Genomic DNA, 27,581 nt, shown 5'->3' on the forward strand with positions numbered 1-27,581 from the left:
TTTTGCCAACATTGGATTGACAAGGGTTTGGGTTGGGTACTGACTCACTTTGAACTGGTCACAACAACTAGTTGTGACCAGTTCTCATTTCTCTCATTTCATTAAAATTTTAGGCCTAGTTCTGAATTTAGGCAGATTCATTCTAAATCCATCTTTGCGGTTTCTGGTTTATTGGCACCCATATTGCAAACTCTTGTGGAGTACAGCGTAATATACAGAGAGTACATAAAGTAACTTCATGTCAGTTGTCATGCGTCGGGATATATCCAGGCCTTCATACCATCTGTTACAGTTTGATTTTTATTTTGTTTCGTGTTTTGTTTCACACACTATCACTGTACTCTGGCTGTGCTCTGGAGCACATTGTTTTATTGTAGGGGCAGTAGCAGCAGTAGCACACAAAAACAGGAACTCAGTAGGCGTCGGCGTATTTTCCAGAGGAGGGAGGCTCATTTCAGCTAGCTTAATTACGACATTCCTCTGACCCAAATCATGAGAAGATGTAAACACAGGCATCACCTATTTGCTGATCCTTTGAGGAACTGACCAGCAGGCTGGATGTAAGGACTGGCAGCAGTAGATTATGATCAGACTTGCAGCAAGCTTAAAACATGCTTGAGTGTAACACTATGCTGTGGTGTGTCTGGTCTACTTTAATCCTGTTGTGGATCTGTATGTGGGAAGCTGGTTGTGACATACAATATCAAGCACAGGAGGGTGAGTGATGCATTTAATCTAGTATCTGGCGGAGATGGAACAAATTTTTACCAACTTTATATACCCTTTAATACTTTCAGTAGCGTGTCTGATACATGTAGTGGAGTAAATAGTACAACATTTTCTAAAAGCAAATGTACTTTCCAACATATTAAGTCATCTACCCTTTGTGTTGAACCCCAGTGAACATAATATTCAGAATATAGTAAAATAAGTGGATTTGCTTTTTCAAGAGGATGGAAAAGTATTGATAAAATTAAAAAACTGTCCTGAACAAACATAAAACTTTTGCAAAAGAATGCCAAAAAACTCTCATGAGAGAAAACGAAAACTATTCAGAGAACAAAAATGAATCAAAAAAATCACCAGGGAAATCAAACTACCATGAGAGACGGCAAAAGCGTTATGTAACAAGACGAGCTCTGCACTGCTTTTTTCGTGCAGGTATTTGGTCATAAATCACTGGACAACTTCATTTTGAAAAGTCAGAGGATCAAATAAGTAGGATTCATCCACAGGGGACCATGAATGTTTGCACAAAGATTTGTTTCTGTCTAGCAGATGTTGAGATATTTCACAGGAGAAGTAAAAACGCTCCTGGCTGCTAGTGGCACAAGAGGAACAGTCCGGGTGCCACTAAAGTCATCAGGTTTCATCATCTGGAGCCCATGAATCTCATGGCGATGCATTCAGTTAGTGTAGAGATTTCAGAGTGGACCAAAGCAGTGGACCAACAGACTTACTGACAGACTGACGCTGCCACGCTGCTCACATCACTAAAAACTGTGAGAAACATTCAACTTCAAGTCCAACAAAAGAAAGCTGCAAAAATTGTTGAAATAATAGGCTTTTTTTTAACCTGATTTTTTGACCGTACACTCAACTCCCTTTTCTCTTAACTCATATTGATAACTCCAACCCATTTCTAAGTTGTCCTTAGCTCAGCTCTCCTTTAAATGAAATATTCTCATAAGATTTCCATTTTGTGAGCACAAACATGAAAACAGTTTTATACTTCAGAAAGAGGAACCAACCTCAGACCCTGAAGATGCGATAGCTGAAAACACTTTTGAAGACTTTGCATGCAGAATCAATGTGAATGATACAATGTGATGCAAAGTATTGCTACGGGCCTGATCTGTTTTGCAGTTTCTCTGTGCTGCTGAAGACGAGCTGCTGTTGTATTTCTTACAGCTGTGCTTTGCCCCGGTTCACTGTTCTGTCAGTCAAAGAGGAAAATGTCTATCATTCAAAGCACAGCATGATTCAACACAGTGACAGTCTTGACTTTCTCTCCTCTTCTGTGTTTAGAGGAGATTTTCCATTCTGACAAACAGTCCAGACTAGGATGGAAGTCTGACCCACCCAAAGAAGTAAGTTGGGTTGCTAAGTGATGGTTAAAGAGAACTTTTTATTTTAATATGTGACCTGAATCATGTACAGTAAAAATACAGTTTCATTAATCGCCTAATTCTGACATTCATACTAATACTAATTCATACTATTTGACTTACTTGTTAATACTAACTGTATGTATGAATATTACGGCAATTGTTACTTTATAATCTGGTACATTATTAACAATTCATTCATTTCAGCTCTTTATTGACAATTTCAGCCAGTTTGCCACAGGACCACATTTTCTTCATAGCCAAGATGTTTGTGTGTACCTGTAGTTCTACACTGCAGGTTTTCACTGATGTTCTCTTGCATCTTTCCTATCATCCCAGTGGAGTGAGCTCCGACTGAGTGTGGGGACACAGAGTCCAGCGCCTGTGCTCCAAGCTTGTAGAAGACGTGAAACGAGAACCCTTTTAAGCCAGTGGATGGAGCGTAAAGAAGCCCACTATCTGCTGATGGATATTACATTTGCCCAAGAAGAGGAGCCATCTGGTCAGCTCAGCCCACTACAAGTTCACCTTTTTGACTTAGATGTACCCATGACAAGATTTCACGATAGTTTGACCGTCCAGGACCTCCAGACCGACAAGCCATTTCCTGGCACATTGCATCCACAGCAAATATTGAGCCACCAGAACCGCACCCTGGCTCTGAGCCTGGGCTCTGTCAGCCGCAGCGGCTTCCAGGTCGCCTTCTCCTACTCAGGAACATGTGTGCTGGTGACATCCATCAGATTGTACTACAGGAGGTGCACTGACATCGTGGATCACCTGGTCTTGTTTAAGGGGACAGAGGCCGGGTCAGGTCCCCTGATGGGTTCCTGTGTGAAGGGAGCTGTGGAGGTTTCTCCACCTGTTAGAGAATGTCATGCGGATGGAGTATGGGGTCCACTGCTGGGGGGATGTACCTGTGAACCTGGGCATCAAGTCATGGAGGATACCTGTGAAGGTCAGAGGAGTTTTCAGCTATTTCATATTTTTCATATATCTAATAGTTCTGACAACCAATCAAGAATGTATATACATTGAATCTTGTCCTGGCACAGTCAAAACCAGAAAAGAAGTAGATGACAGCTTGCACATCTTCTGGAAAAAAAGTGTATATGTTTGTGTGTGTTGTGTGTGTGTGTATATATGTGTGTGTACATACACATATATACTGTATATATGTATATATATGCTTAACAGCAGCACAGTAATGCACATGCAACATACGACACATGCATTTTCATCAATTACTTATTGTTGCACCCAAACAGTGTTGAGCCTGTATGGAAGACACTAGACAGCAACGACAGCTGAGATAATCACATGACAAATCATAATGTAAAGATGTTATATTGAACATTGACACCTGAACTAAATGTCCAATTTTCAACAGCAGAGGTGTCTGATTATGAAGGACACATTGTTCTCATTCTTAGCTGTGCTGTTTTCCTATAAATGTTTCCAAAGCTGAAGTCTCCTCAGTAAAAAGCAAACTGAACATGTTCACTTAAGACAAGCAAAACAAATCAGTCATCTTTAAGTTAGCAAGGATCAGGAACCAGGAACCAGGAACCAGCTCACAAATTCAGATTGATGTACTTGTATATGGTTCTACGGTGTGCAGTAACCTTATTTAACTGAATATCACTTCTTCTGTGGTGTATTCCACATCTTCTGCTTCCACTTCTCTCTCTCTCTCTCTCTCTCTCTCTCTCTCTCTCTCTCTCTCTCTCTCTCTCACTCAAACACATCATTTATGTTCTCTATTCCAGTTAAAGATCTTTGAAGTCTTTGCAGTTGGACAAAATGGTTCTGTTATCACTATTCACATCACATCTCCGCTTAACAAGTAACATGTCAAAATGTTTTCACACCCAATTCACATCATCACCTCCAGAAAACCCCTCGCTCCTGCAGCTTAGAATAAAACCGAGCCCAGCACCGAACCATAGTTTAGAAAGGCTGGAACAAGTTGAAAAACAACATTAATGAAGGTTTGGTTTTATAACACGTCTGCATGTCTGACATGCCATGCCCCACAATATGTACATATTTTCTGTTTTTAAATGAGGGGCTGGGGCTTTATTATTATTTTTTTTTATTATTTTTATCTTCGTATGTTTTTTTTTTTTTTCCACAATTCCTAACATAATTCTAAAAAAGGAGGGGACTCAAGAACAGGCTGTAATGACAAAATGACGGTGAGAAAGAATGAGCTGTCCTGTCCATGCTATGATCTGTTATATGAACTGCCACAGATAAAACAATGCTACCATTTTATTTTTAATCATTTCTGTTACTGCAACGGCTGCTAGTTAAAATTAGCACCTTGTGGAAGGAAGAGATAAAACAGTGTCGTTTTATGAGAAGTCTTTTGCTGACGCAAACAATTTCACAACACCAGTATCATGGCAATATTAATGTCGGATTCTTGGATAGATTACGTATCTTTTCCTTCTTCATGAACCTCAAATCGTGACTTTCACATCCTTTTTCCCATAATCTCCTTCCTTCTCAGTTTCATCTTACTGTTTTTATTTTTACTTTTGACTTTTACATATTTCCTGTGCATTGCCCAACAGATAGAATTCATGGTTTCATGTTTTCTGTACTGAAAAACAAAACCTTGCTAATGTAGTCAAACAGTTCATATATAACATAAGAGCAGTTATGGACACAATGACAAACTGACAGTTTTGGTATTATCTGTTTTTGTCACCAGCATGTAGGATGGGCTTCTACAAACCAGCCAATGAGACTGGAGGCTGCCGGCTGTGCCCACTGAACAGCAGGACACTTGGGGAGGGATCAGAGAAGTGCCACTGCCTACAAGGCTTCAGTCGCCTACCAGCTGACCCTGAAGACCTCGGCTGCACCAGTAAGAAACTCTGACTGAGGTTATTGGAAATAAATGGGTGTCATCCTATTATAAAATGAATATATGGAATTAGACATTTGCAGACGTAGATGCAACTTATCTCATTTTCTGTGTACATGCACTGATGCTATCAGGCTAATTTGAAAGATGCCATAATAACATAAAAACTTGACAAAGAAGGGCTTTAAATATTGCTACCTTCTACCTTCATCTATTTTTATCCTAATGACACATATTTTGAGGATTTTGGTAAGTCTGAGCATGTTTTTGCTTCCCTGTCTTGTCCCCCACAGAGCCACCCTCTGCTCCTGTGAATCTAACAGCGTATCATCCTAATGACTCTGTGCTGATAGTGACGTGGGATCCTCCTCATGACTGGGGAGGCCGACAGGAAGTAACATATCATTTCAAGTGTGAGAAGAAAGCAGAGGCTGGGAGTCAATGGGAGGCATGTGGTGATGACTTGGTTGTCCTGCCAGACATAGTGAGGCTGACCAGCACATCAGTCAACATCACCGGACTGAACTCACAGCATGACTACAGGATGTCAGTGCAAGCCTGGAATGATATATCCACCGCGCAGGGGGTGCCACCTTCATCCACTGCCACGGTTATTATTCATAGATGTATGTAAGGCTGACTGGATGATGTCAATGCATTAGACAGTGCAGGAGAAGTGGGAGATATGAACCTCGCCAACAGGAAAGAGACAGCTGGGAATTGAGGGTTCTGAGGGTTCAACTATTAAGTTTCCTACTGTGAAGGAGTTGCTTATTGTATGTCACATTTGAAAGAAGACAAAACAATTTTTTCCTCTTACAAAAGAAAAATTGTACTTATAAGCAACAAAACAGCCCCTTACTCTTAATTCAATATACTCAGGGGTTTTACTGATACACCGCGTTACCTGATCTGGTAGCTTATGGAGGCTAATGTTAGCTGATGTTAGCACACTTTACATAGATACTGCTATGCAACTGATATCACGAAGTCAGTTTGCTAACTTTTATGGCTCTTCTTTCCTTATGCTGCCGTTAAACTATGTGTTAGCACTACCCTGTAATTGCATCTTGGCCATTTTGGGTGCTGTTAAGCGAAGGGTGGCTTAAGCAAAGACACTCAGCACAGTTCATGGCTGAATTTCAAGCCATAAACACACAATGGACAGGCTATTCACTGATGAGGCTGTTATGGTGAATGTCTTAGCAAACAGCTTCCTATTTACACGTCCTGCAGTCGCGGGGAAACATTAGCATTAATTTTTTGTGTAAGTCCAATATTCACTGTCCTTTCAACTCTAGCTTGGGTTCATATAGGTATGGAGTAGTGCAGCTTTAAGGTTGTGGGAGCATCACTGGGAACTATAAAAAAAAATCTGGAAGTGCATCTTTAAAGTTAATAGAATGCCAGAGATAGTGTTAATTTCTGAGCACTGTTTTCTTCCAGGGAAAGTTCCACCTGTGGTGATCAATGTGACACCAGGATTAAACATCTCAGATCATCAAATAACAGCAGCTCCTCAGCGCCACAGTCGCTTCTCCATATGGCTTACAGTTGGTGTTTTATTTGGCAGCCTGCTGCTCATGGCTGTAATCCCAATTGCAGTGTGTGTCCTGCGTGGCAACTGCACTAAACTCAGGTAAAGGGACCTTCCACTTCTGCTCCTTTGGCCACCTACCTTAACATTACTGTTGTGAATTTGAATTTGTGCAGTAAATGCTGAGATCTCATTATTCTCTCATCAGTTTAAGATATTGTGACTGTTACTTGGGATGATAATCAAAATAACTACAGGACATACTGTATCCTGACTCCACAAGTTTTTAATTATATATATTTACATATAGTTTATGTATATATAATTTAGTTTCTGGCTAGAGAACAAATTTGAGTGACTGAGGGCTTATGAGGAGATCAATGTGAGGAGTTGCTTTGGTGTTGAATCAAAAAAGGAATGGGTGGAAATGCTCAAAAGCCCAAGAAATAAACTTTTTATCCAGAGTGCAGAATTAGGATCTAGCAGTCTGGTTGGAGCTCTGGATATTAATAAGGCGGTGGATAGTTTTGAACAGAAACTGGTGAAGAAGAAACACCTGTTTAAAGGTGAGACAGCTCACACTGGTACTGTATGTTTATGGATGTTTAATGAATATTGAACATGTAAGAGGGGCTCTATAACAAATGTACTGTGATCAGTTTTGATCTGCCTTCAGAGTTTCAGTGTGCCACTTGGTGATTGCACAAACTGTGCAGACTCTCTTTTCATATTCCCCTGGCTGATAAACAATACTTAAATCCTGCAGTATTAATATCAAAATATGAATATTTATTTTCCAGCTGTTGTGGGGACATCAGATAAAAAAAGATACTTCTGCCAGTTTTTTTTTTATTATGACATTTTTTTTTTCTTCCAATGACTGAAAACTTGGCAAAAATAATTCCATATTATTCCACATATGTCAGAACCCTCCTACACAGTTCCAACAGAAGGTGATAGTGACTAAACTGTGAAGACGAATTTACTGATAATGATTAACAAAAAATTATAATTTCTCCACAGGTCTTCTGACCAGGAAGTAGAACTTTTGCCGATGAATGCTGAATTTTCCTACAGATGTCCGCAGGAGGTGGAGGCTGCACCCCAGCAAGCCAACAGTAAGAGTCATATTCCTGAGCAGCACTAGATCAAGTCATTGTCACGACATAGTGGAAATATTTCAGTGTCAAAGTAATAAGGACAATACTTCCACCCAGAAAAGGTCACCATTTTGTACACAGCATATACTACTGCCACACATGATTTTGACTGCCATGCAAACAAGCTGATTTTAACAGTGCAGGGTGCACACACAATCTTTTCCTATTTCTTTCAGTGGTTGAAGGTGTGGCCCAGTTGTTGGAGGGGCTCAGTGGCAGGCTGCGGACCAGTCTTAAGGAGGTCCTGGTCGAGAGAAACAAGCTCACCCTGGGCAAGGAGCTTGGCAGAGGTCAGTTCATGACACATCAGCAATAACCTGTCTCAGACCCAGCCTCACAATGGGCCATAGTTTTGCAAAGTCTCAACCTTTTGGATCATACTGTGGAAGTCTTTTCTGCTACATCAAAATGAACCCTCCCTACATTGGATAAACCAGATTGGATAAAGCAGCCCAGTGGCCCTACAGATTACATTTATCTTGGAGGATTCTGCAGTCCATTAACTTTCTGTGCTGGCACAAGTCCCTTATCAGTCCAGCAGTGAATGTAGTCTGGTGTTCTCAAATGAGAACTACTACACTCCAGGTAGTGTAACAGCCATGCGAGTGGTTCCTGTGAGTTTGTTCCTGTGGGAAAGTGGTTCTAATGCTGCAAAATAACGCTTATGTGACCTGGTACAGTGGTCAAGGCAGACAGATATGTCTCAATAAACCTACGGCCATAATTGACCCTAACTACCTAAGTGGTGGTACAATCCAGTTCAATCAATCAAGAAGAGCAGCAGACATGTATTCAGTTCACAACTAGGTGTTCATTAAAATAGGATGATTGTTGCACCAGAGAATAATCATAAGCTGTACGGGAGGAAACAAACATAGGCATTTATTTAAACCATTTATTTCACTGTACTCATAGATAAGCAGCAAACTGCTAAAACAGTACAACAAGTACTGGTAGTACTGGTTTACTGCACTGATCGCAAACATGACAACTTAGACTGCAAGAAAAAGCAAAGCTGCAAGGCTATTAAGGTGACCACCACCTTTCAGGCCTACCACACTGCATGCAAAGAGAGGTGTTGTGTACCATGAGTACTCCCCTGGTCTTCCACTGCTTAAGGGAAAAAGCCAGGTATCGCAGTGAGATTCATTTAGTTCAGGTTCATAAAAGTTTTAAAGACATTCCAGAATACACTTACAAACACCATAATAGTCAGACTTCAAAACAATATAAATCGACAATTTACAATAATCTGTGGGTGAGGCTTTGGCCAGATAGCATTGATGAGTTGGTTCAGGCAAAACAACAGTTTGGAACTAAATCTGCAATAAGGGAAACATGGCAAAATGCCAACTGGCAAACATACCTGCAGGGAATTCCTCTCCTACATGACCATACCAGTTTAGATTACCTTGCTCAATATAGGGCCGTACTTAAATGTGACACCAGCGAAGTTAGGTAGCTCTGTACCTCACACAAAGAGACACTAATTGCCCACACCTGTCCTTGTAACGGTGGAGAACTTTTTCTGACCCGATCTACAACGGTGGGGCTCCAAACCTAAATGTCAGCCCTCACACTCAGCTGAGGAAATTAGATTTACAGGTAGGCTATTTGTTCAAAAAACAAAATATTGGAGAAATTGAAATTTTGACATAATCATGGCAGTGATGAAAATGAAAAGGGGATCAACAATACATCCAAATTTTGAATTTTTCAGAGTTAGAAAGACTGACTGACATTGCTAACCTGCAAGGCATGGCTAAAAACTGAACTTGTAAGATGGGGTCAGATTTTGGGATATTAATCGAGGCCAGAGCCAGGTGCAAAAAATCTTGACGCATCTACTTTTTTTTATGATATGATAATATAAGCATTGAGTCTGCAGGTTTACCACAGGAGTTCATTCTTTTCACTATACCACACCTTAGTACACTCTCAGCTAGGGTATTGATTTGTAGAATCAGCAGACAGACTTCTCTGCATTGAAAACCACTGTTATCGACATCAGTCATATTGTTTAAAACAAAAAGCTTCGTTAAAAAAAAATCAGACATCCACTATTAATAAATATTTCACCTAGGAGTTCAAGTGACTGATGATATTCAGTCCTTATTTTCTATTCCATAGGAGAGTTTGGCTCAGTCTATGAAGGGGTCTTCTCCCCACATGAAGGTGGGGACATCAAGGTGGCTGTGAAGACCATGAGAGGTGTGTACTGAAACTCAAAGCCTTTACCTACTGTTGATTCTACTATTTAATCTTCTCAACTTCTTCTGTCCTGCACATGTAGTTGGATTCCACAGCCAGGAAGACTTGCATGAGTTTCTAAGAGAGGCAGAGATCATGAAGAACTTTGATCATGAAAATGTGGTCAAACTGCTCGGTAAGATACGCCACTGTTCACCACTTAAATGCTCCACTGTCCAGCGTGACTGTACTAACATGTTCATTAAGAAATGTTTAGGAATCCATTGCATGCTGGTCACTTGTTGAGCTCTGGACAGGATTGTCATTTCGAGAGGCAGGTTTATTCTACGAGCCTTCAGTATTCTGACTTCACCTATTTTTTGGCCATGTTCATCGGAGGAGGTGTGAACCTAAAATTGAACACATCTTATGTTCTCTTATCCAGTTGCAGGTGACAAACACTTGGGGGGGGGGTTATTTTAAAAATTTTAACACAATTCATCATCTTTCCCTTACCAATTTGCTTTTGTGCAAAACTAACCAAAATGTAACTATTGTGCTGTCACATCATAAAACAGATCTACAAAGGCACAGACAAATGATGTCATCCTGATCATCATCATCCTGACATCAACATCAGATCAGAAAACACTTCTATGTGTCATTCTAAAGGCCACAGTGTGTTTTGTCTCAAACGTCTTTATCATTATCATAGCATTATTATGACCTGGTAGTGTTGCCACCTGTACTATCTCAAATCAGATCTGAGGAGACTCCAGTAAATTTGGCATAGTTTGTGTTCGATTTCAGAGAAAAAGGTTGCTGATTGTACCCACAGACTCAGTTTAGTTTCCTCTCCTCTTCTGCAGCAGTAGCCTTGTGAAAGATTATATTATAATATAATAATTAGAATAATAATATTGTATTTGTCCTGCAGGGGTCACTTTACAGAGAGAGCAGGACTCTCCTCTGCCTGTTCCTCTGGTCATCCTACCTTTCATGAAGCATGGAGACCTGCGCCACTTCCTCATTGGCACACGTTATGGCGATATTCCTATGGTAAGATGCAGCCAGCCCCTGCATGCATAAATATTGACATAGACACGAGGACACTTTGACATTTGACTCCCATAGAAGACTGGTTTGAGAGTATTTTCTGTTATGATCAACAGCATAAAGAATAATTCAGGTTTATTACAGCTTGTTTTTATGGCTTTGGCCATTCTTTCTATTGGCTACAATAACATTGTACTCAAGTAATTGCTAAACTTAAGTCCAACAGGACAAGAAGCAGGAATATATAATCAGATATCAGATATCTGTATGACTACGAGCCAGATGCTTTGTCAGCATTATATTGTCAAATGTTTTACTGACCATGCCTAACTTTTCCTCTTTTCCCCAATGCCACATCAAAATTTCCACATGACCACATTAAACATCAAAATCATTAAATTTTCTGAGCATGTTTGTTTTCCCCCGGAAATTTTACCTTTTGGATTTTGGACACTCGATAACCTCTATAGCCCTCACATCTACATTTACAATCGATCTGGCAAATCTGCATTTGTGGATCGAAGGACATGTTTCATACACCTGTGTAATTTTGAGATAAATATTCTGCTGTTTTTCCTTGCGTGGATTTACGCGCAAATCTCTGTGGACATAGATTTCTGTCAAAAATAAACAAACACAAAATTATTTTTACCGTCTCCGCAAGGTTCAACTACCCTGTGTTTTCTCATCAAAATGAATGCGGAGGCAGTGTTTCTAATGCAGCTATTCACTGGTATTTTAATGTGGGGTGCAATTGATATTGTAGCCTGTAGAGGTCCCTAGTGGGGCTTTAGACTTGTAGTAGACCTCGAAAACTGTTTTCCTGAACAGTACAGGTTTATGCTTTTGCTCATGGCATCATACAATACATTCTACATCATACATCCATCATTCACTTTATCATCATCCACACCACCACCACAACACAAACATGATTATATCTGCATATTTGCATATTCAAAATATAACACCCTTTTCCAGTTTGTGCCCCATCAGAGTCTCCTGCGCTTCATGATTGACATTGCAGCAGGGATGGACTATCTGAGCTCGCAGGGGTTCCTGCATAGAGACCTGGCTGCACGCAACTGCATGTGAGTCCATCAAAGGGAGACACTGAGAGGGGGAGCTTGAAATCAAGGACTCCTTGTTCATATAAGACTGCGTCTCTGTCCTCAGCGATTGGTATTCAACTATGGCTCGTATCTGGGAAGGAAGCTGCTTAAAATTTCAATAAAGCAGAGTGAGGGGCTCAGAGGAGACAGTGTGTGTGTGTTGGCAGAAAATATAAACACGGTGTGTCGGAACTCTCATTTTGTTATTTGATCTGACTCCAGAGAGCAGTTCCTTGCCTCTGCTGATATGCAAATGACCTTTTTTTTTTTTTTTTTTTTTTTTTTTTTTTTTTAAAAAAACAACTTTTTGTATACACAGGCTGGGTGATGACCTTAGGGTGTGTGTGGCTGACTTCGGCCTGTCCAAGAAAATCTACAGCAGGAATTATTATCGTCAGAAAGTAGCTATCCGTGTGCCAATCAAGTGGATGGCGATGGAGAGTTTGTCTGAGTCTGTCTACACCATCAAAAGTGACGTGGTGAGATCCGTCTTCTGTAGTGCACCACTTTATCATGGAGAGCTTTTAGGCCTCAGTCACACGATAAACAGCTTTGAAAGTATAGATTAGCTTCGGATTTCTTGGTTGTGGCATCTAGTGAATGTCTGGATTTGTACAGTGACTGTAAAAGCCTGATGTCCTGCCCTGTCTTCTCAGTGGGCATTTGGGGTGACCATGTGGGAGATTGTGTCCCGGGGAAGGACTCCATATCCTGGAGTTCACAACCATGAACTGCTGGAGCTGCTGCTGTCTGGACACAGGCTCAAACCACCTGAGGACTGTGACCACAAACTGTGAGTTCCTGTGCTTGTTCAGGGCCTTTTTTCCTTTTGTATTTTGATGAGAAAGATTTAGAAATATTAACATAAAGGTTAATATGGTGTAATTTCATTTAAAAAAAAAAAAGAAAAAAGAAAATATATATATATATATATACACACACACACACACACACACACACACACACACACACACACACACACACGAGAAAAATTGTCCCTTTAAATCAGTGAGAAATGCTTATGTTATATTTTATATGGAGAATTTAAAGAGTCAGTTAATTCAAATTACAAAACAACAAGAAGCATGTTTTAGTTTGATATCTTTGCATCCATACAGATAGTTTTGGTTTTATTTGTACAGTTTTTGACACATCTGTGTGAGATGTGTACCTCCACCCAATACATGAAGGTGAATGGAGTTGTGTTTGTACTAAAAATGAAAAAGTGACTTCAAAAAGAAATCAACAGCAATATCTTTCCAAAAACAATGACCCCAGTACCTGTATAATGCACATAACATGTTTTATGTCTACTTCTCATTTTCAAATTTCTCAAATTGTTTTAAGCCATTGCTATAGAGAATATCATTGTATGTCAACAGCATTCATACCTCTCCCTGCCTCCTCCATCTCCCCCCAGCTATGAAGTCATGTGGAGCTGCTGGGATAAGGAGCCGACCCGCAGGCCTGGCTTCAGGGAACTGGGCCAGACACTGAAAGGTCTTCTGTCGGAGCTTCCGGTGCTGGAGGCCAGCCAGGAGGCCTGCTACATCAACCAGGTCCTGGAGGTTGCTGCTGCTGCAGCTACCTCTCAGGATCCACAGACAGACTCTGTGGGAAGATCGGAAAATGTCTACCTGCCTTCTCCTGTGGGTGCGGCTGCAGCCAGAGAAGAGGATATGGAAGTAGAGGACGGCTACCTTAAATGTTCTACTAGCTCAGCTGTTAAAGGGGATGATAATCACTAATAAAATGCAATGGTAAGGGTAGGGGGTGCATGCGGGCCCCTCTTGCTAAATGTAAGTTGATTAAGACCAAGAAAAACTAAACTAAAACCTTTTACTTTATTTTGCACTTTTTAAATGCATCATTTGTATATCAGTGTATGTGTATCAGGTTGTCTACTATATATATATATGTGTGTGTGTGTGTGTGTGTGTGTGTGTGTGTGTGTGTTTTGTATCTGTTATTAGAAAATACTTGAATGTAAGTGTATGGAAGTTCATTTCTGTCTGGGGAACTGGAAAAACCGACAAACATGAAGTTTTTATGAGACTTTTTTTCTCTTGATGTTAAAATTATTATGATTATGAGGTAAGTCAAAAATATAAGATCATTTAAAACAGTCACTATCTCATAATTCTCTTTCAAAAAGTAATGTAATCTTGTAATTAAGACTTAGTATCTCATAATTACAATTAATTTTGACACATTATCTCATAATTTTGACTTAATATTTTGTGCCATTCTTACCATTTAAAAACATTTTCTCTTTCTGGTGGAAATGATATTCCATAGACGTGTATGGAACTATGAGTCACTCTTAATGCTGTCTTGCAGGGTTTTAGCTGTGACAGCAGTATGAATGGATGAAAGACATATTGGGGGTAGAATGGGCTGCCATTAAAGCGCATCATCAAACACAGGGTTTGTGTCTGAAAGTGTTAGAATACAACAAGGTACACCTCCTGCTATGGCTGTGCACTAATTCAAGATTCAATATTCAAGATTGCTTTTATTGTCATTGAGCATGGACATGTCAACGAAATTTGCATTGCAACCCCCCTTGTAATTGGATCATGATAATAATACAATATTAAAATCTAGTGGAGTTTTTTTGGTGAAAAAAATGAAAAAGTTAGTTATGGATGACACTAGTACATCTATTTTATGAAAATGACTGCACAAAACACTTGATGAGTCTAACTCTTATGTCTTAAGTTACGATATCAAGTTGACCTTTGACAATTATAGCAATATTAATTTTGTCCACATCACTCAGCCCTAGCAGCTGCTTGAAAAACCTTTTAGACATTTTTCTGTCAAACAGTAAGTCCTGTTATCCCCAGTGTCTGTCACCTCTTGCATGGTTTGCAGTTGTTTTTCACGCTTTTTTAAACAATAAACTACAAATCCCAGCACTGCTCGAATTCTAGATTTGTCCGGATTTCTGCGCACTGACACGTCACCAACGTCATCTTACGTCACTACCGCACCTGCGCAGCCATCTTGAGCCTCTAGCAAGCAACCGACACAGAAAGGCAGAAAAGGGAGTAAAACAGAGCAACCTAAACCGACGAAACAGGGATATGTCCGCGAGAATCAAGTATATGAAACAATAAGGGCTGAAAACAGTGGAACGACCAGGGGGCAGTAAAGGAGACGATAAAACAGCCATCTAAGTGCCTCGGACACCCGGACCTACAAGTCATCTTTTTTGACCGGAGTAGGAAGGAAGAGTCGAGTCGCCAACAGGAAAACACATCCAGAGTGAAACCATGAATCCCGAATAGTGAGTTTTAACGAAACATTCAACTGTATGGCGGTCACTGTTGCTGTCAATTAGAAACCATAATTGTGTGATATGTCGTTTATGGTGTAACGTAATGAAGATAATGCTAAGCTAATTGTTCTGTCGTTAAATTTAAAGGCTAACCTCAGCCAGCTGGCTCCCGTGAACAGGGCGCGGACAGCTCCTTTAATGTGACAGTCTCAAACGTGTTTTCTCTAAGCGTCAGCTGACAGCTTGCTCGTGACTCACCGTGTCGACTGTGGCACCTTTCACGGTGCGAATAAACGAAAACGAGAGTACAAAACGTTCTGAGGAAACGCTGTAATAGTTCACTGAAGAAACGAGAATGGAAACGAATAGCGTTATCTTGATAGTAATGAAGTAGCGAAGTAACGTTAACAGATGTGGCATGGCTGACCTGTAACGTTAGCCTCGATAGACAGCCTAGCGTGTTGTTTTTTCCATGTGGACACATAATGTTACGATTAAATGGTCGTCTTTATGGACACAGCTGCATACTATACACGCATAATTCAAGTTTGCCAGAAATTTATTGTATCTGCTTTTATTTTTGGAAAAAAAAAGAAAAAAAGAAAAAAAAAAGGAAAAGCTTTTAGAATTTGCTTCTGTGTTACTCTCAGGTTTACGAGCAAAGCGTATCAAGTTTTTATACATTTATTTAATTTTCCTATTTGGTTGGTGCCGAATTTAAATATGGTTACCAGGCCTTGATCTTGAATGCTGTTGTACCAACTATGTAATTTCGCAGAGAAAAAGGCAAAAGTGGCTCATCTCTGTCGTGGAGCGTGTCTGACGTTGTGTGCTAACGTTAGATGATACGACAGGTAGCAGATGTTTGACGGCTCACCTGCAGCCCTGAAACGAGAGGACACCCGCGTGTCACCGAATCCCTCCGTCGGTGTTGAAACGTCTCACTGTCGCAGCGGCTGTTATAGAGCCGATGCAAACCCTTTGAAATCTTATGGGATCCTGGACAACTAGCTAACACCTTCACTCCCGTAGCAGACAGCAGACATTTTTCCCTAATATGTTTACCCTTACTACACAATGATGTCCTGCATGTGCCTTTCAATTGATTAAACGGTGCAGTTTAGGTGGCCTGGTGAGTTCACTTGATTGGGGCTGGTCATCCATATTCAAATATTTGGTACCACTTTATAGTAAGGTACCTCTTGTAAAGGCTCTCACTAGTGGGTGTATTAATGATTGATAAATCATCTACAAATGGTGCATAGAGTAGTTATAAGCATCAATCAAGACTGCTTTTGGTTTACCATATTGTAAAACACATCCACTTTATTGGTGTTCATTCTCCTCCAGCATGACATCCATTTGTCCTTTTATATTTACTCTTTAGTAAATCAGGAAAGCCCTCTGAGTAGCCTACTAATATATATATATATATATATGAAGCCACAAAATCACAATTTAACAGCCCATTATAAAGGGCTCCTTATCAGAAATTGGTACAATGTTTTTTTTTCCTCCAATATGGTGTCTGATATGAATAAATACAGGACTTCTATTGCTCAATATAAACAGTAGCATTTTTTCATTTTAGCCGAAGTTCTTAAATGCATCATTGTTTAATGTTGTCTGAAGATAATGATTAAGAGTTTTCCTTAAACAAAACCTGCTGTGAACCTAATACAGCCATGATTCAGCTGGCTTCAAATCTTTGGTCAGAGGCATAGTATGTGTATGCTTTGATAAGATAGTTCTCAGTTTATATAATAATTTTGCCAATTTTACATTATTTTATTTGGACAAAGTTCCTGTATGATTTTTATGCTCTTTGGCAACATTTAACATTACAGAACTGTGGCTTCTTTTGTTAAATGAAAAAAGCCTCCTACTTATCTGACAGGAATGGCTATTAATGTTGCCACAATGACTATTTTTAGGGTTCAGTTTAACTGCCTATTTCATATCACTGTTTAGCTGTATATATAAAAGACTATATGCTTAAGATGGTCTTTGGATTGCTTGTTGTAATGAATAGTGATAACTGATTTACCAGTCCTGGAGGCCCTCAGCATCAGTCCACATCAACAGAAGCTGTAGCCATGTAGAAATGTGAACTGGGCTGATTTCAACAGTGCTGTTGCATTCAGTGTTTGTTAGATAGTCAGTCGATCAAGTGTCAAGCTTTGATACTTGTCATATCTCAGTTTCCCATGACACAAGAATAGCAGTGGCATTGGGCAATTCTCTACAGCTGTCTGTGCTGTGTATCAAGTTATCATGTTTTCCTCATCAGTGATTGGGGTGGAGGGAGGGGGATGTTGTTCACTCATTTTGGGAGAACATACTAGAAGCAGGAGTGAGTATCAGAAAAACATGCTTATATTCCTCAAGGTTTGAAGATGTATTGTTAAACAGTTGGCGCTGGATGTCAAGTATGTGCACTGAAATCAAAATTTTGTAAATCTTACCCACTCAGCTCGAATTCCAGGGCCAGATTAAGTTGCTGGGGGGCCCCTGGGCACAAATGCTCTGATTGGCCCCTATTAACCCTCCAGTTCCTCCCTTTTCTGTGCATTCTGTACATTTTCTCTGTATTGGAATACTACCTGGCCCTAACATTGCTGTATGATAATTTAGTTAAAAAAACATTAAACATGAAAGTTTGTTATTGATCTGAAAATTGTGGTTGGACTAAATAAATAAATAAATATTCACATTTTTTTTGGAATATGCAATACAAAAGCTCAAGATGTCCCAAGCTGATTGATTTCGAGTCTGATCCGGGCATATTTTTAATAAATCAGCATTGGTTAAAATAAAGTAAATCAAAATCCAATCCTTTCCTCACTGACCTTTGCTGTGTTTTTCACTTGAGCTAGCTGTTGTTGAAGTCCTGCTCTCCTTTACCACAGCCTACAGTCTGAGGATTTTACTCACATTTTTGCCCAGCACTAACATTCGCTGTCACCAGTTAAAACGATATGTCACTGGTGGCAGGTTTTTATCAGTTCTCACTAATTAATGTTAATTCAGAGAGTTACTTGATGCCAGAACAAAATAAAACTTAGCTATTGTCTGGTGAAAGTGCAGCAGGTGTCTGTACTCGGCCATAGGGAGGAAACTCCACTGTGCAACACCACTGTAAAATCGCAAGTTCACTGAATGTTTCTATACTTTCAACTATTCCAACAGAGTGATACTGCTTCTCTAATAAAAGCTGGTTGTGTGACAGTTTAAGGAGTCATATTCTCAATAGTCAGTAGTCTTATTAAAGCTTATCAGTGTAATAGTTTTGTACTAGGATCATCAGTATTTGGATTGAGCAGTGTGCAGAAAAATATACAGATTTAATGTGTCAGGTACATATTTCTTCAATATTTTGGTAAATATATATTTAGGTAAAAAATTACTGACATTATTAAAGGACTCAAATCAAAAGACTGCAACTGATAATTATTTTCATTATTTATGAAACTTCTGATTATTGTCATGATGGGCAATCTATAAAATGTATAAAATTGTGAAAAATGCTCATCACAGTTTTGCAGAGCCCAAAGTGAGGTCTTGAAATTTCTACAGAATTGAAAAAGTCATGAATGGCAAATGAAAACAGCAAATCCTTAAATGTATGAGGCTGGAACCAGCAAATGTTTAACTGAAAATCAGTGATCAAATTTTTATTTTTTTTTTCGATTGACAAGTTGTTTAATTAACATATTGTTGCTATTAGAGGAAAAAATAATATGGGATTGGTGCACCTTTGCTCAATATAAAGTCTGGTAATATTCTATATTTTGAAATTGTCAACAAATCATATGAAAAACATTGTGTGTGCATCCAAAGCCAGTTTGGGGTCTGACATAACCCATGGCTTGGTGGCCATACAGCTCAAAGAGGGCAAAAGACAAAAAATAAGTTAAGCAGTGCAAAAATGTAAAATAAACAATGTATACAAAGAAATTTCCTTATAGTCAATTGCTGTCTGTTCTTGTCCTGTTTGGTGGCAAACCCAAACCAGACGATGATGGATGTGCGTAGAACAGACTGGATAATTCCTGTGTAGAACTGAATCAGCAGCTGTAGAGGCAGGTTGAATGTCCTGAGCCGACCCAGGAAGTACATCCTCTCTTGTGCCTTTTTGATGATTGGGGCTGTGTTTTAAGTCTGCCTTAGGTCCTGGGAGACACTTGTTCCCACAAAACCTGGAGGTTTCCACAGTGGAACATGTTGTTGAGGATGATGATGGGGGCAGTGTTGAGTTGTGTTCTCCTGAAGTCCGCTATCATCTCCACAGTTTTGAGCGTGTTCAAACTTTTTACTGGTATTATTGAGAACGATAGGATTTGACACACCCCCAGTTCAAATATCTTTATAAACATTCAGATATCATTATTGTTACTGGTATTAAACAATGTCAGCTCAGCATGATTTATTAGAAGGGGGTGTGTCTGGAGAATGGCTTCAGTCAGTTTTTCATACAGTTATCACAGTACACTGCAGCTCCTGTTCCAACCTGGTCTGTTTTTCTTTCAGTGACTATTTGTTCAAACTCCTGCTCATTGGAGACTCTGGAGTAGGAAAGTCCTGTCTTCTGCTGCGCTTTGCTGTAAGTAGTTCTGTCTCACCCTCTAAAGCATGTTTTTCCATCACTCTTCCAACGACAATCTTTGGTTTTTCCTCATTGTACTTTTGAGCAGACCTGTCCTGTTCTCACTCACTTTATCTGCCTCCCTCTCTGCAGGATGACACCTACACAGAGAGCTACATCAGCACCATTGGAGTGGACTTTAAGATCCGCACCATTGAGCTTGATGGCAAGACCATCAAACTGCAGATTGTGAGCATACGCACATGCACACACACAAACATAAACAGATACACTGTACATTCCTTATGTTGTGGGAACATAATTCTGTTTACACAGTCACATTGTGGGACTCACCTTCCTTATAGAGACAAAATGCAGGTTCCATAATGTAAACAATTAAATTTTAGGGTGAAGACTAGGGTTAGGGTAAGTCTCCAGGAAATGAATGTAAGTCTATGTGTTGTCCCCAAAAGTGATGGAAACACAACTGTCTTTGTGTGTGTGTGTGTGTGTGTGTGTGTGTGTGTGTGTTTTGCATTCAGACCAAGCTGTAACTGGATCCTGCTTTAGTTAAGGGAACAGGCTGTGCCACCTCAAAGGCATGCTCTTTGTTAAGCAGACATTGCTCTGCCTCATGAAATTAAAAGCACACTGCACAGTGTAGTTCTATTTCGTTGCTTTTATAGATCATATATTACATGACAGGGCAACAGTGGGACCAACTATTCTCTGTTATATGACTAGAACTGTTTTATTTCTATGGGAAATTTGGGGAGTAAGTGAAGTAGGTGGACAATAATGAAAGATGTGAAGCGGATATTGATTTTCTGACACTGCTGGGGCCAGCCCAAGCCAATCAGTGGTCTAAAACGGTATCTAGCATGTCAAACCACCAAGTTTTGCTCCATTGCAAACACTGTAATCCTCAAAAGTTTTACAATCTTTTCATCTTTTTTTTCCTGCCCTGTTTGGATGTGGGTTGTATCCTAATTTCTGTTAGATGCTGAGAAATCTTTTTGTCCCTAACCCCGTACTGCCGTTCCCTCTGAATAGCCTCCTCTCCTCAGGAGGGCCTGGACATTTTGGTTTGTCCATCAAGGCTTACTTTTTCAAGTATTGGTTGTCCTGCTCCTTTATTGTTGATGTTCTTGTTGTGATGTGAAATCACATCTTACTCACCAGTCTGGTTACACAGCACTGCCTCCAACCCACTGAAAGTACTTGGCACTTTGATTTAGTATCACTTCCTCAGAACAGCCCAACTTTACTTGCAGGAAGTCTCTAACAAAAACATTGAGGGGGTTGAAATTAGCTGTACTTCTCTTATCTTGTAAATTAATAAGATAAATTCCGCAGAATGTACACATCACTACTTCCATCCTAACAGCAGTCACGTCATACTAATTACTCTACAGCCTCAGTTTTTCTTTTGTTTTCATCAACTAATTTCAAGCCATTTCTACAGTATTTGACATTTTCTTTTGACAGCTATTAAGTCATCGTCATTGAAACTCGCATTAAAGGTGCAATGTGTAAGGTATTGCCAGAATTATAGTTTAAAACATTCAAAAAATGAATTAACATTGGCAACAGAATGTGAAGAAGTAACAGCTTCGATGTTAAGTCAAAGATGTCTATGTATTGTGTTGCAGGAATGTCTACTAGTCTCCTATTTGCCAAACTGGCCTCTGTTTGTCTCAGAGGCTGTGTTCACTCCAGATCTGGCCATGTTCACTGGGAGGCTACAAACCTGCTTTTGTTCCCTGTGGTGTAAACACCAACAATACACAGTCAGCTGACAGGGCCACTAGGTGCACGGCTAACTGAGCTAACTAGCTAACGGCAGCTAGTAGCTGCACCCAAAGATAGCCACAGCAAAGAATATAGTGAGCAGCAGATAGCAGTTACTCTGGTGATATGCTGCCCCCTATTTGTTTGGAGTGACCTTCAACAGGCGGTCATATCTTATATATTGTGCCTTTAAAAGCTTACCATAAGAGGGAGGAGTTATGAACTACGTGAACACTTTCATTGTGAGACATCTGCAAAGGAACTGCTGAGTTTCATTCACAGTAGCTTAACAGTGATTAAAAAAACACCAAAGTTTTCAGAGTTTAGCAAATAGGAGACAGATTCTTGTCTCCAAGGTATTCTAATTGCACCAATGAAGGAATACACACACCTTTTCTTTTGAAATTCTGTCGAAGTTCCCAAAGAAATTGAAGGTCCCTTTTCCCTACATTTTATTGGCAAGATCATAAAAATGATGTACAGGTTTTCATAGATTAAGCAAGGGTATACTTTAAGTTGAATTGAAGTTTAGTTCTTGAGAGTATCTATGGGCGTATTCACACCTGCCTTGTTTGGTTTGAACCAAACCAAAAAAGTCGCTGCTGTGGACCTTTTGGGCTGGTGTGAATGCAAACCATCGAACTCAGGTGCGTACCAAACAGCCGGACCGAGACCCAGTCGGAGAGGTGGTCTTGTTTCGCTTCCAAACAAACCCTGGTGTGATTCGCTTGAAATGTGAAAGTGACCGTGCTCGGTCCGACCCAGTTCTAAAAATTATATGCCTTTTTGGACGCAACATGCTCCCGTTGCTGCGGGCATTATGCGGGCATTATGGGAAATATTGTTTTGACTAGCACGGTTATGCCAAACATGCTTGAGCCAGACGCCTCTGATACTGCAAAAGTTATGCATACGTTTGTAACTGTATGAAACAAATCAATATAAGCACAACGAGTGCTTTTTTACCGCGTTACCCCGCCCCCAACCATTTTGTCCAATGATTGAACGATCTTTGCACACGTTGGTTTGTTGACAAATTTTGGGGCTCTTGTGAAAATTGCAATGTGAAGAGGAACTGCACCAAACCAAAAAAGAAACATTGTATTTTGGTCCGAACCAAAGAAAGTTGACCAAAGGACTTTCCTGGTCTGAATACGCCCCTAGTCTTAAACCTGTTCATGCTGTGGTTTGACTCAAAGTAGAAGTTATCATAACAACCTCAGCAATACTTTGAAATAATTCTGCATTTTAGTGGAAGCCACTGAAGTGTTTCTTGTCCCAGTGAGTGCTCTGGCTACACCATTTTGAATGAACTACAGCTGTCCCACAGTCTTTTTTGGAAGTCCCACTGGAAGGGCATTACAGTCAATCGGCCTAGAGGAGATGAATGCATGTACCAGTTTTTCAGTGTCTGACTGAGACGAGATGGATTCAGATGGGTTCTGAATCCTCAGTAATGCCTAGACTTCTAACCTGATCAGTGGGTTTCAGAGACAGCAAGACCAGTTTAGGGTGGATCTCCTGTCTCTGACCTCTAGCACCCACCACAAGGTCTTGTCATTGTTAAACTGCAGAGAGATTATTGTACGTCCTACTTCCTATTTATTGCTCAATTTCTCATGGCTTCTCATGTTCCTCAGTGTCAAAGAATACATGAGATCTAGTATTGAGGTGGGAATTGTTTTAAGAGGTGTTAATTCATTTATTCAGATTCTATATGAACTGTATTTTGTTGTATTGATTTCTAATCTTTTATCCCTTGCTGTTATTATCTGTCTTTGTCTGGGTCTCTCTTCTCTCAGTGGGACACTGCAGGTCAAGAGAGGTTTCGTACCATCACTTCCAGTTACTACCGCGGGGCTCATGGCATCATAGTTGTATACGATGTGACAGATCAGGTGAGTCAGCAGTCCGGACTGGTTTTTCAAAGGAGGAAATGAGTCCTGTACTTTATGATATCATTGCGTTTTTCACTTTGCAACAGAAGCACAGATTATCCCATTACCTCAACATCACTAGTTGATTAATTTGTAAACCTCAAGAAAACGAGCTGTGTTATCTCGAGATGTGAGTGAGATAATCAACCAGTTATCACTAATGGAGTTTTCTTGCATTAGTAATTTTTGTCAGAGATCAGGATTGCCATGCCAACAAGCATGGATGGTGTCTTGACAACTGTAGCAACTGATTTCAGATGAAAATGTCAGATGAAGGCGTACCCATGATTTATCAGGTTCGTTGATTTTTGTAAATACATGCTTATTTGATGCAGCAACACATTTCAAACACGTTGGAACAGGAGCAGCTAAAGACTGGGAAAGTTGTGGAATGCTCCAAAAACACCAGTTTGGAACATTCCACAGGTAAACAGGTTCATTGGTAACAGGTGATGGTATCATGATTGGGTATGACCTACATCTCTTCACCCCATTCATGTGACATGATACCTCAGGATGATCATGTTGGTGGTGAAATGTCAAAGGTCACTATGACCACACAATCACATTTTTGACCATAACTCAAGAATTAATTTGCTCATTATGACAATTTCACACAAATGTCTCATAGGATGAAATGATGAAGTGATGACTTCACTGTGACATCATAATGTTCTGCAGAAACACTTTTCTGGCCATTTTTCAATTCCATAACTCAGGAACCAAACTGGAGATTGTGACCATATATCACATTTGGCCACATACTAAACTGTGTCCACCCTGAAACAGTAATAAAAAACAGTTATAGTCAGTTGAATACAGTACAAAGACAAGATATGTCATGTTCAAACTGATGAACTTGGTTGTTAGATCCTCTGAATGTGAGGCCTGCAACATGTTCCAAAAAGCTGGGAAAGGGTCATGTTTACCACTGTGTTCCATCACCTTTTAACCACAGTCAGTAAGCATGCGAGGAATGAGGACAGCAATTCATGAGGTTTTTACACTGAAAGTGAGACTTTGACATTCTTGTTTGATATGCGACTTCAGTTGCTCAACAGCCTGAGGTCTCTGTTGTTGTACTTTACGCTTCATAAAGTGCCACACCTTTTCAATGAATTCACCTGTCATCATGAGAAGATGAGCTTTGTTATCTCAACATCATGAAATAATGAACTTGCGAATGACTATAAATTCAGTACTCAGTGTTTTGAGGTTCAGTACCTCAGTAACCCTTTTCAAGTTTAAACTTGTGAGGTTACTTTTCATGCAGCTTTTCCCCGAAATATAAGATTTCCTTTTTAATTTCCAGGATACAAAACACCATTGTTTGATTCAGCACATAAGCACACATTTGATAGGCTCCAGTTCTTTTAATCTGATGAACTGAAATACATCAAGACAGACGATCCAGTGTTTCTGGTCCCAGGGTGACTTACAGAGCTAATTCATAAGTAATTAGTATATTCATATGAATGTGATTTTAGCTTTCAGAATGTTGCATGTTAGGAGAATTAGTGCACAGAAGAAATGATTTTATGAAACTTCATTATTGGGGGAAAAAATGAAAAGGCCTTATAATGAGTTGCAATTACCTTGACACAGTCTCAACAAATATTGAGCTTCAGAGCCCCCAGGAAGAAAGAATTTACAGCAGGGCTTTAGTATTGAATTTCATTACATTATGCAGGTGTTAATAATATTTTACTCTTTGTTCTATTTTAATATTTCAGAACTAATTCTCTTGCAAACCTGTAAGATCACTTGCAGTTCTGTCCAGTGTTTGTCATGCTGATATTCTTGCTGTCATTGTGCAGGAGTCCTACAACAACGTCAAGCAGTGGCTTCAGGAAATTGACCGATACGCCAGTGAAAATGTTAACAAGCTTCTGGTGGGCAACAAGTGTGACCTGACCACAAAGAAAGTAGTGGACTACACAACAGCCAAGGTATGGCTGCTTCCTGTTTGTCAACTAACAACATGGGGTGTTCATTATTGGCTTCTGTGAGCGAGGAATGCACATTATATACAATCAGTACAGTCTTTTGATGAGTTAAAGATAGCGTCAAGAAAGTTATATTCAATGCTGAACAATTTAGGTTAGAGTTGCACCAATGAAATGGGAGCATATGTACTGGCTTAAAAAGAGGCTGTTAAATGGCTTACTGTGAGATAGAAACTGAAGCACTGCATTTCACTGTTGAAGCTACTTCCAGAGTGTACACATGCACTGCAGAAAAGTGTATAGAATTTATTGGGGACTGTTTTCACCATTGGATTAATCCACGTTTGGTGCTGGAGTGAGTACTTGGGGTAGCAGGATGGTGTGTGTGGGATTAAGTCAAAATAAACTACAGTATGTGAGTGCTGCAGTGTGGCTCACTGATGTGTTTTTAATAGTTTTTGGACAACAGTTGAGCTCTATGGCACAGAGGAATAATACACGTCACGCTTTGATACACTCACAGCACTTTTCATGTGATTTGTTGACAATAAGAAAATGTAGAATATTACTAGATTTTAGACTTTAGCCTCTGGGAGCGTGTGTGTATGCAGACAACAGATATTATATGTATGGAACTGTGAGGTGTGTGAGTCTGTTGTCTGCCCTGCTGCTGTCATTGTAACAGACTTACCAACCAATGAGAGATCTCTGTATATTTCACTGTGAGTTTCCTCCTTTTCTGGCAGGAGTTTGCTGACTCTTTGGCCATCCCCTTCCTGGAGACGAGCGCGAAGAACGCCACCAATGTAGAGCAGGCTTTCATGACCATGGCTGCAGAAATCAAGAAGCGCATGGGCCCCGGGGCCACAGCTAGTGGCGACAAGCCCAACTTAAAAATTGAGAGCACCCCTGTCAGGCAGTCTGGAGGGGGCTGCTGTTAAAGGACCCCTCGCCCCTCACCATCCTGACCATCACCTCTACTTTCCTCCCTTTCTGTGTATCCTCCCATCATCTCTGCCACTCCCACACCCCACCATTCCTCCATAACACCCTGTCATCCACACCCAACTCCCTGACTAACCCTTTATCGGCCTGCCTGCTGATCAAGGGATGGTTGGCCAAAACAGAGGAGCAACCTGTAAGAATGTTACGATCAGGAATTAGCAAGGGTTAATTCATGCCTGCACACCCACCAAACAACAGAGAGAGGAAAGCAACCAGTCTGTGAGGGAGGGACAGAAACGTACACACACACACATGCACAAACATTTGTACTTCTATCCTTGTTAGGACACTCATTGACAGAACCCTAACCTTAACCATCACAACTAAATACTTAACCCCAACCCCTACCCTGACTACCCCAACCCCTACCCTGACCTAAACTTTAAAACCAAGTCTTAACCTGCAAACAGCTCTTTGAAGTTCGGTTTGAAAGTGAGGATGGGTCAAGATGTCCTCATTTTCCAAAGAAAAAAAAAAAAAAACCTCACTCCCTAGGTCTAAAACTCAAATTGGTTCTCACAAAGATAGTTGTACAATTGTAGAAACACACACACACACACACACACACACACACACTTTAGTAGGATGGCAGCAGTTAAAGAGATTCAAGCCTTTTGGCTAAACACCTCTCCTCAGGCTGTCTCTTTGCTCATGTCATCTTACAGCAACCCCCACAACGTATTTACCTGCAGACACACACACACACACACACACACACACACACGCACACGCACACACACACACACGCACGTACACGTACACATACACACACACACACACGTACACACGTGCAGTATGCTTGAGTCACACACTGTAGATGCTCGGTACACAGTGGGAGGTGTTCCTGAATAGCGTCAGCCTGCTAATGGTGACTCATCATTGCAATTTATTGATGAAGATCCAGGGAAAGCCCCTTCAGTGAGCCTCACCCTCCATCTGTGCTCTTCCCAGCCTCCATTCTCACTCTTAAGGTGTGTTCAGACGGAACGCAAAGGG

At 40.3% G+C, this 27,581-nt stretch overlaps 2 protein-coding genes across 2 annotated transcripts; both read left to right on the top strand.

The window, feature by feature from the left end:
• The first annotated feature begins 571 nt into the window (after positions 1-571).
• LOC143316869 (tyrosine-protein kinase receptor TYRO3) lies at positions 572-14,068 on the top strand. Its single transcript, XM_076724638.1, has 15 exons — positions 572-717; positions 2,029-2,090; positions 2,448-3,066; positions 4,828-4,983; positions 5,277-5,609; positions 6,430-6,622; positions 7,544-7,638; positions 7,857-7,970; positions 9,811-9,891; positions 9,974-10,066; positions 10,808-10,929; positions 11,908-12,017; positions 12,358-12,517; positions 12,695-12,831; positions 13,459-14,068. The coding sequence occupies exons 1-15, from the start codon at positions 612-614 to the stop codon at positions 13,784-13,786; spliced, it is 2,709 nt and encodes a 902-aa protein (XP_076580753.1). The 5' UTR covers positions 572-611; the 3' UTR covers positions 13,787-14,068.
• Positions 14,069-15,038: 970 nt separating this feature from the next.
• On the top strand, positions 15,039-27,048 carry rab1ba (zRAB1B, member RAS oncogene family a). Its single transcript, XM_076725450.1, has 6 exons — positions 15,039-15,330; positions 19,852-19,924; positions 20,060-20,155; positions 23,500-23,595; positions 25,452-25,583; positions 26,327-27,048. Exons 1-6 carry the CDS (start codon positions 15,317-15,319, stop codon positions 26,519-26,521), a joined length of 606 nt encoding a protein of 201 aa, XP_076581565.1. The 5' UTR covers positions 15,039-15,316; the 3' UTR covers positions 26,522-27,048.
• Positions 27,049-27,581: the final 533 nt, after the last annotated feature.

This window comes from Chaetodon auriga, chromosome 24, assembly GCF_051107435.1.
Source record: "Chaetodon auriga isolate fChaAug3 chromosome 24, fChaAug3.hap1, whole genome shotgun sequence".
NCBI lineage: Eukaryota > Metazoa > Chordata > Actinopteri > Chaetodontiformes > Chaetodontidae > Chaetodon > Chaetodon auriga.

What these genes read in the sequence shown, in the direction of transcription:
- rab1ba (XM_076725450.1), top strand. An exon ending in GTCTTCTGCTGCGCTTTGCT is followed by an intron (nt 19,925 to 20,059) that starts GTAAGTAGTTCT and finishes CCCTCTCTGCAG; the next exon opens with GATGACACCTACACAGAGAG. An exon ending in TATACGATGTGACAGATCAG is followed by an intron (nt 23,596 to 25,451) that starts GTGAGTCAGCAG and finishes GTCATTGTGCAG; the next exon opens with GAGTCCTACAACAACGTCAA.
- LOC143316869 (XM_076724638.1), top strand. Translation starts at nt 612, where the DNA reads ATGCTTGAGTGTAACACTATGCTGTGGTGTGTCTGGTCTACTTTAATC. An exon ending in CACGGTTATTATTCATAGAT is followed by an intron (nt 5,610 to 6,429) that starts GTATGTAAGGCT and finishes GTTTTCTTCCAG; the next exon opens with GGAAAGTTCCACCTGTGGTG. An exon ending in GTTATGGCGATATTCCTATG is followed by an intron (nt 10,930 to 11,907) that starts GTAAGATGCAGC and finishes ACCCTTTTCCAG; the next exon opens with TTTGTGCCCCATCAGAGTCT.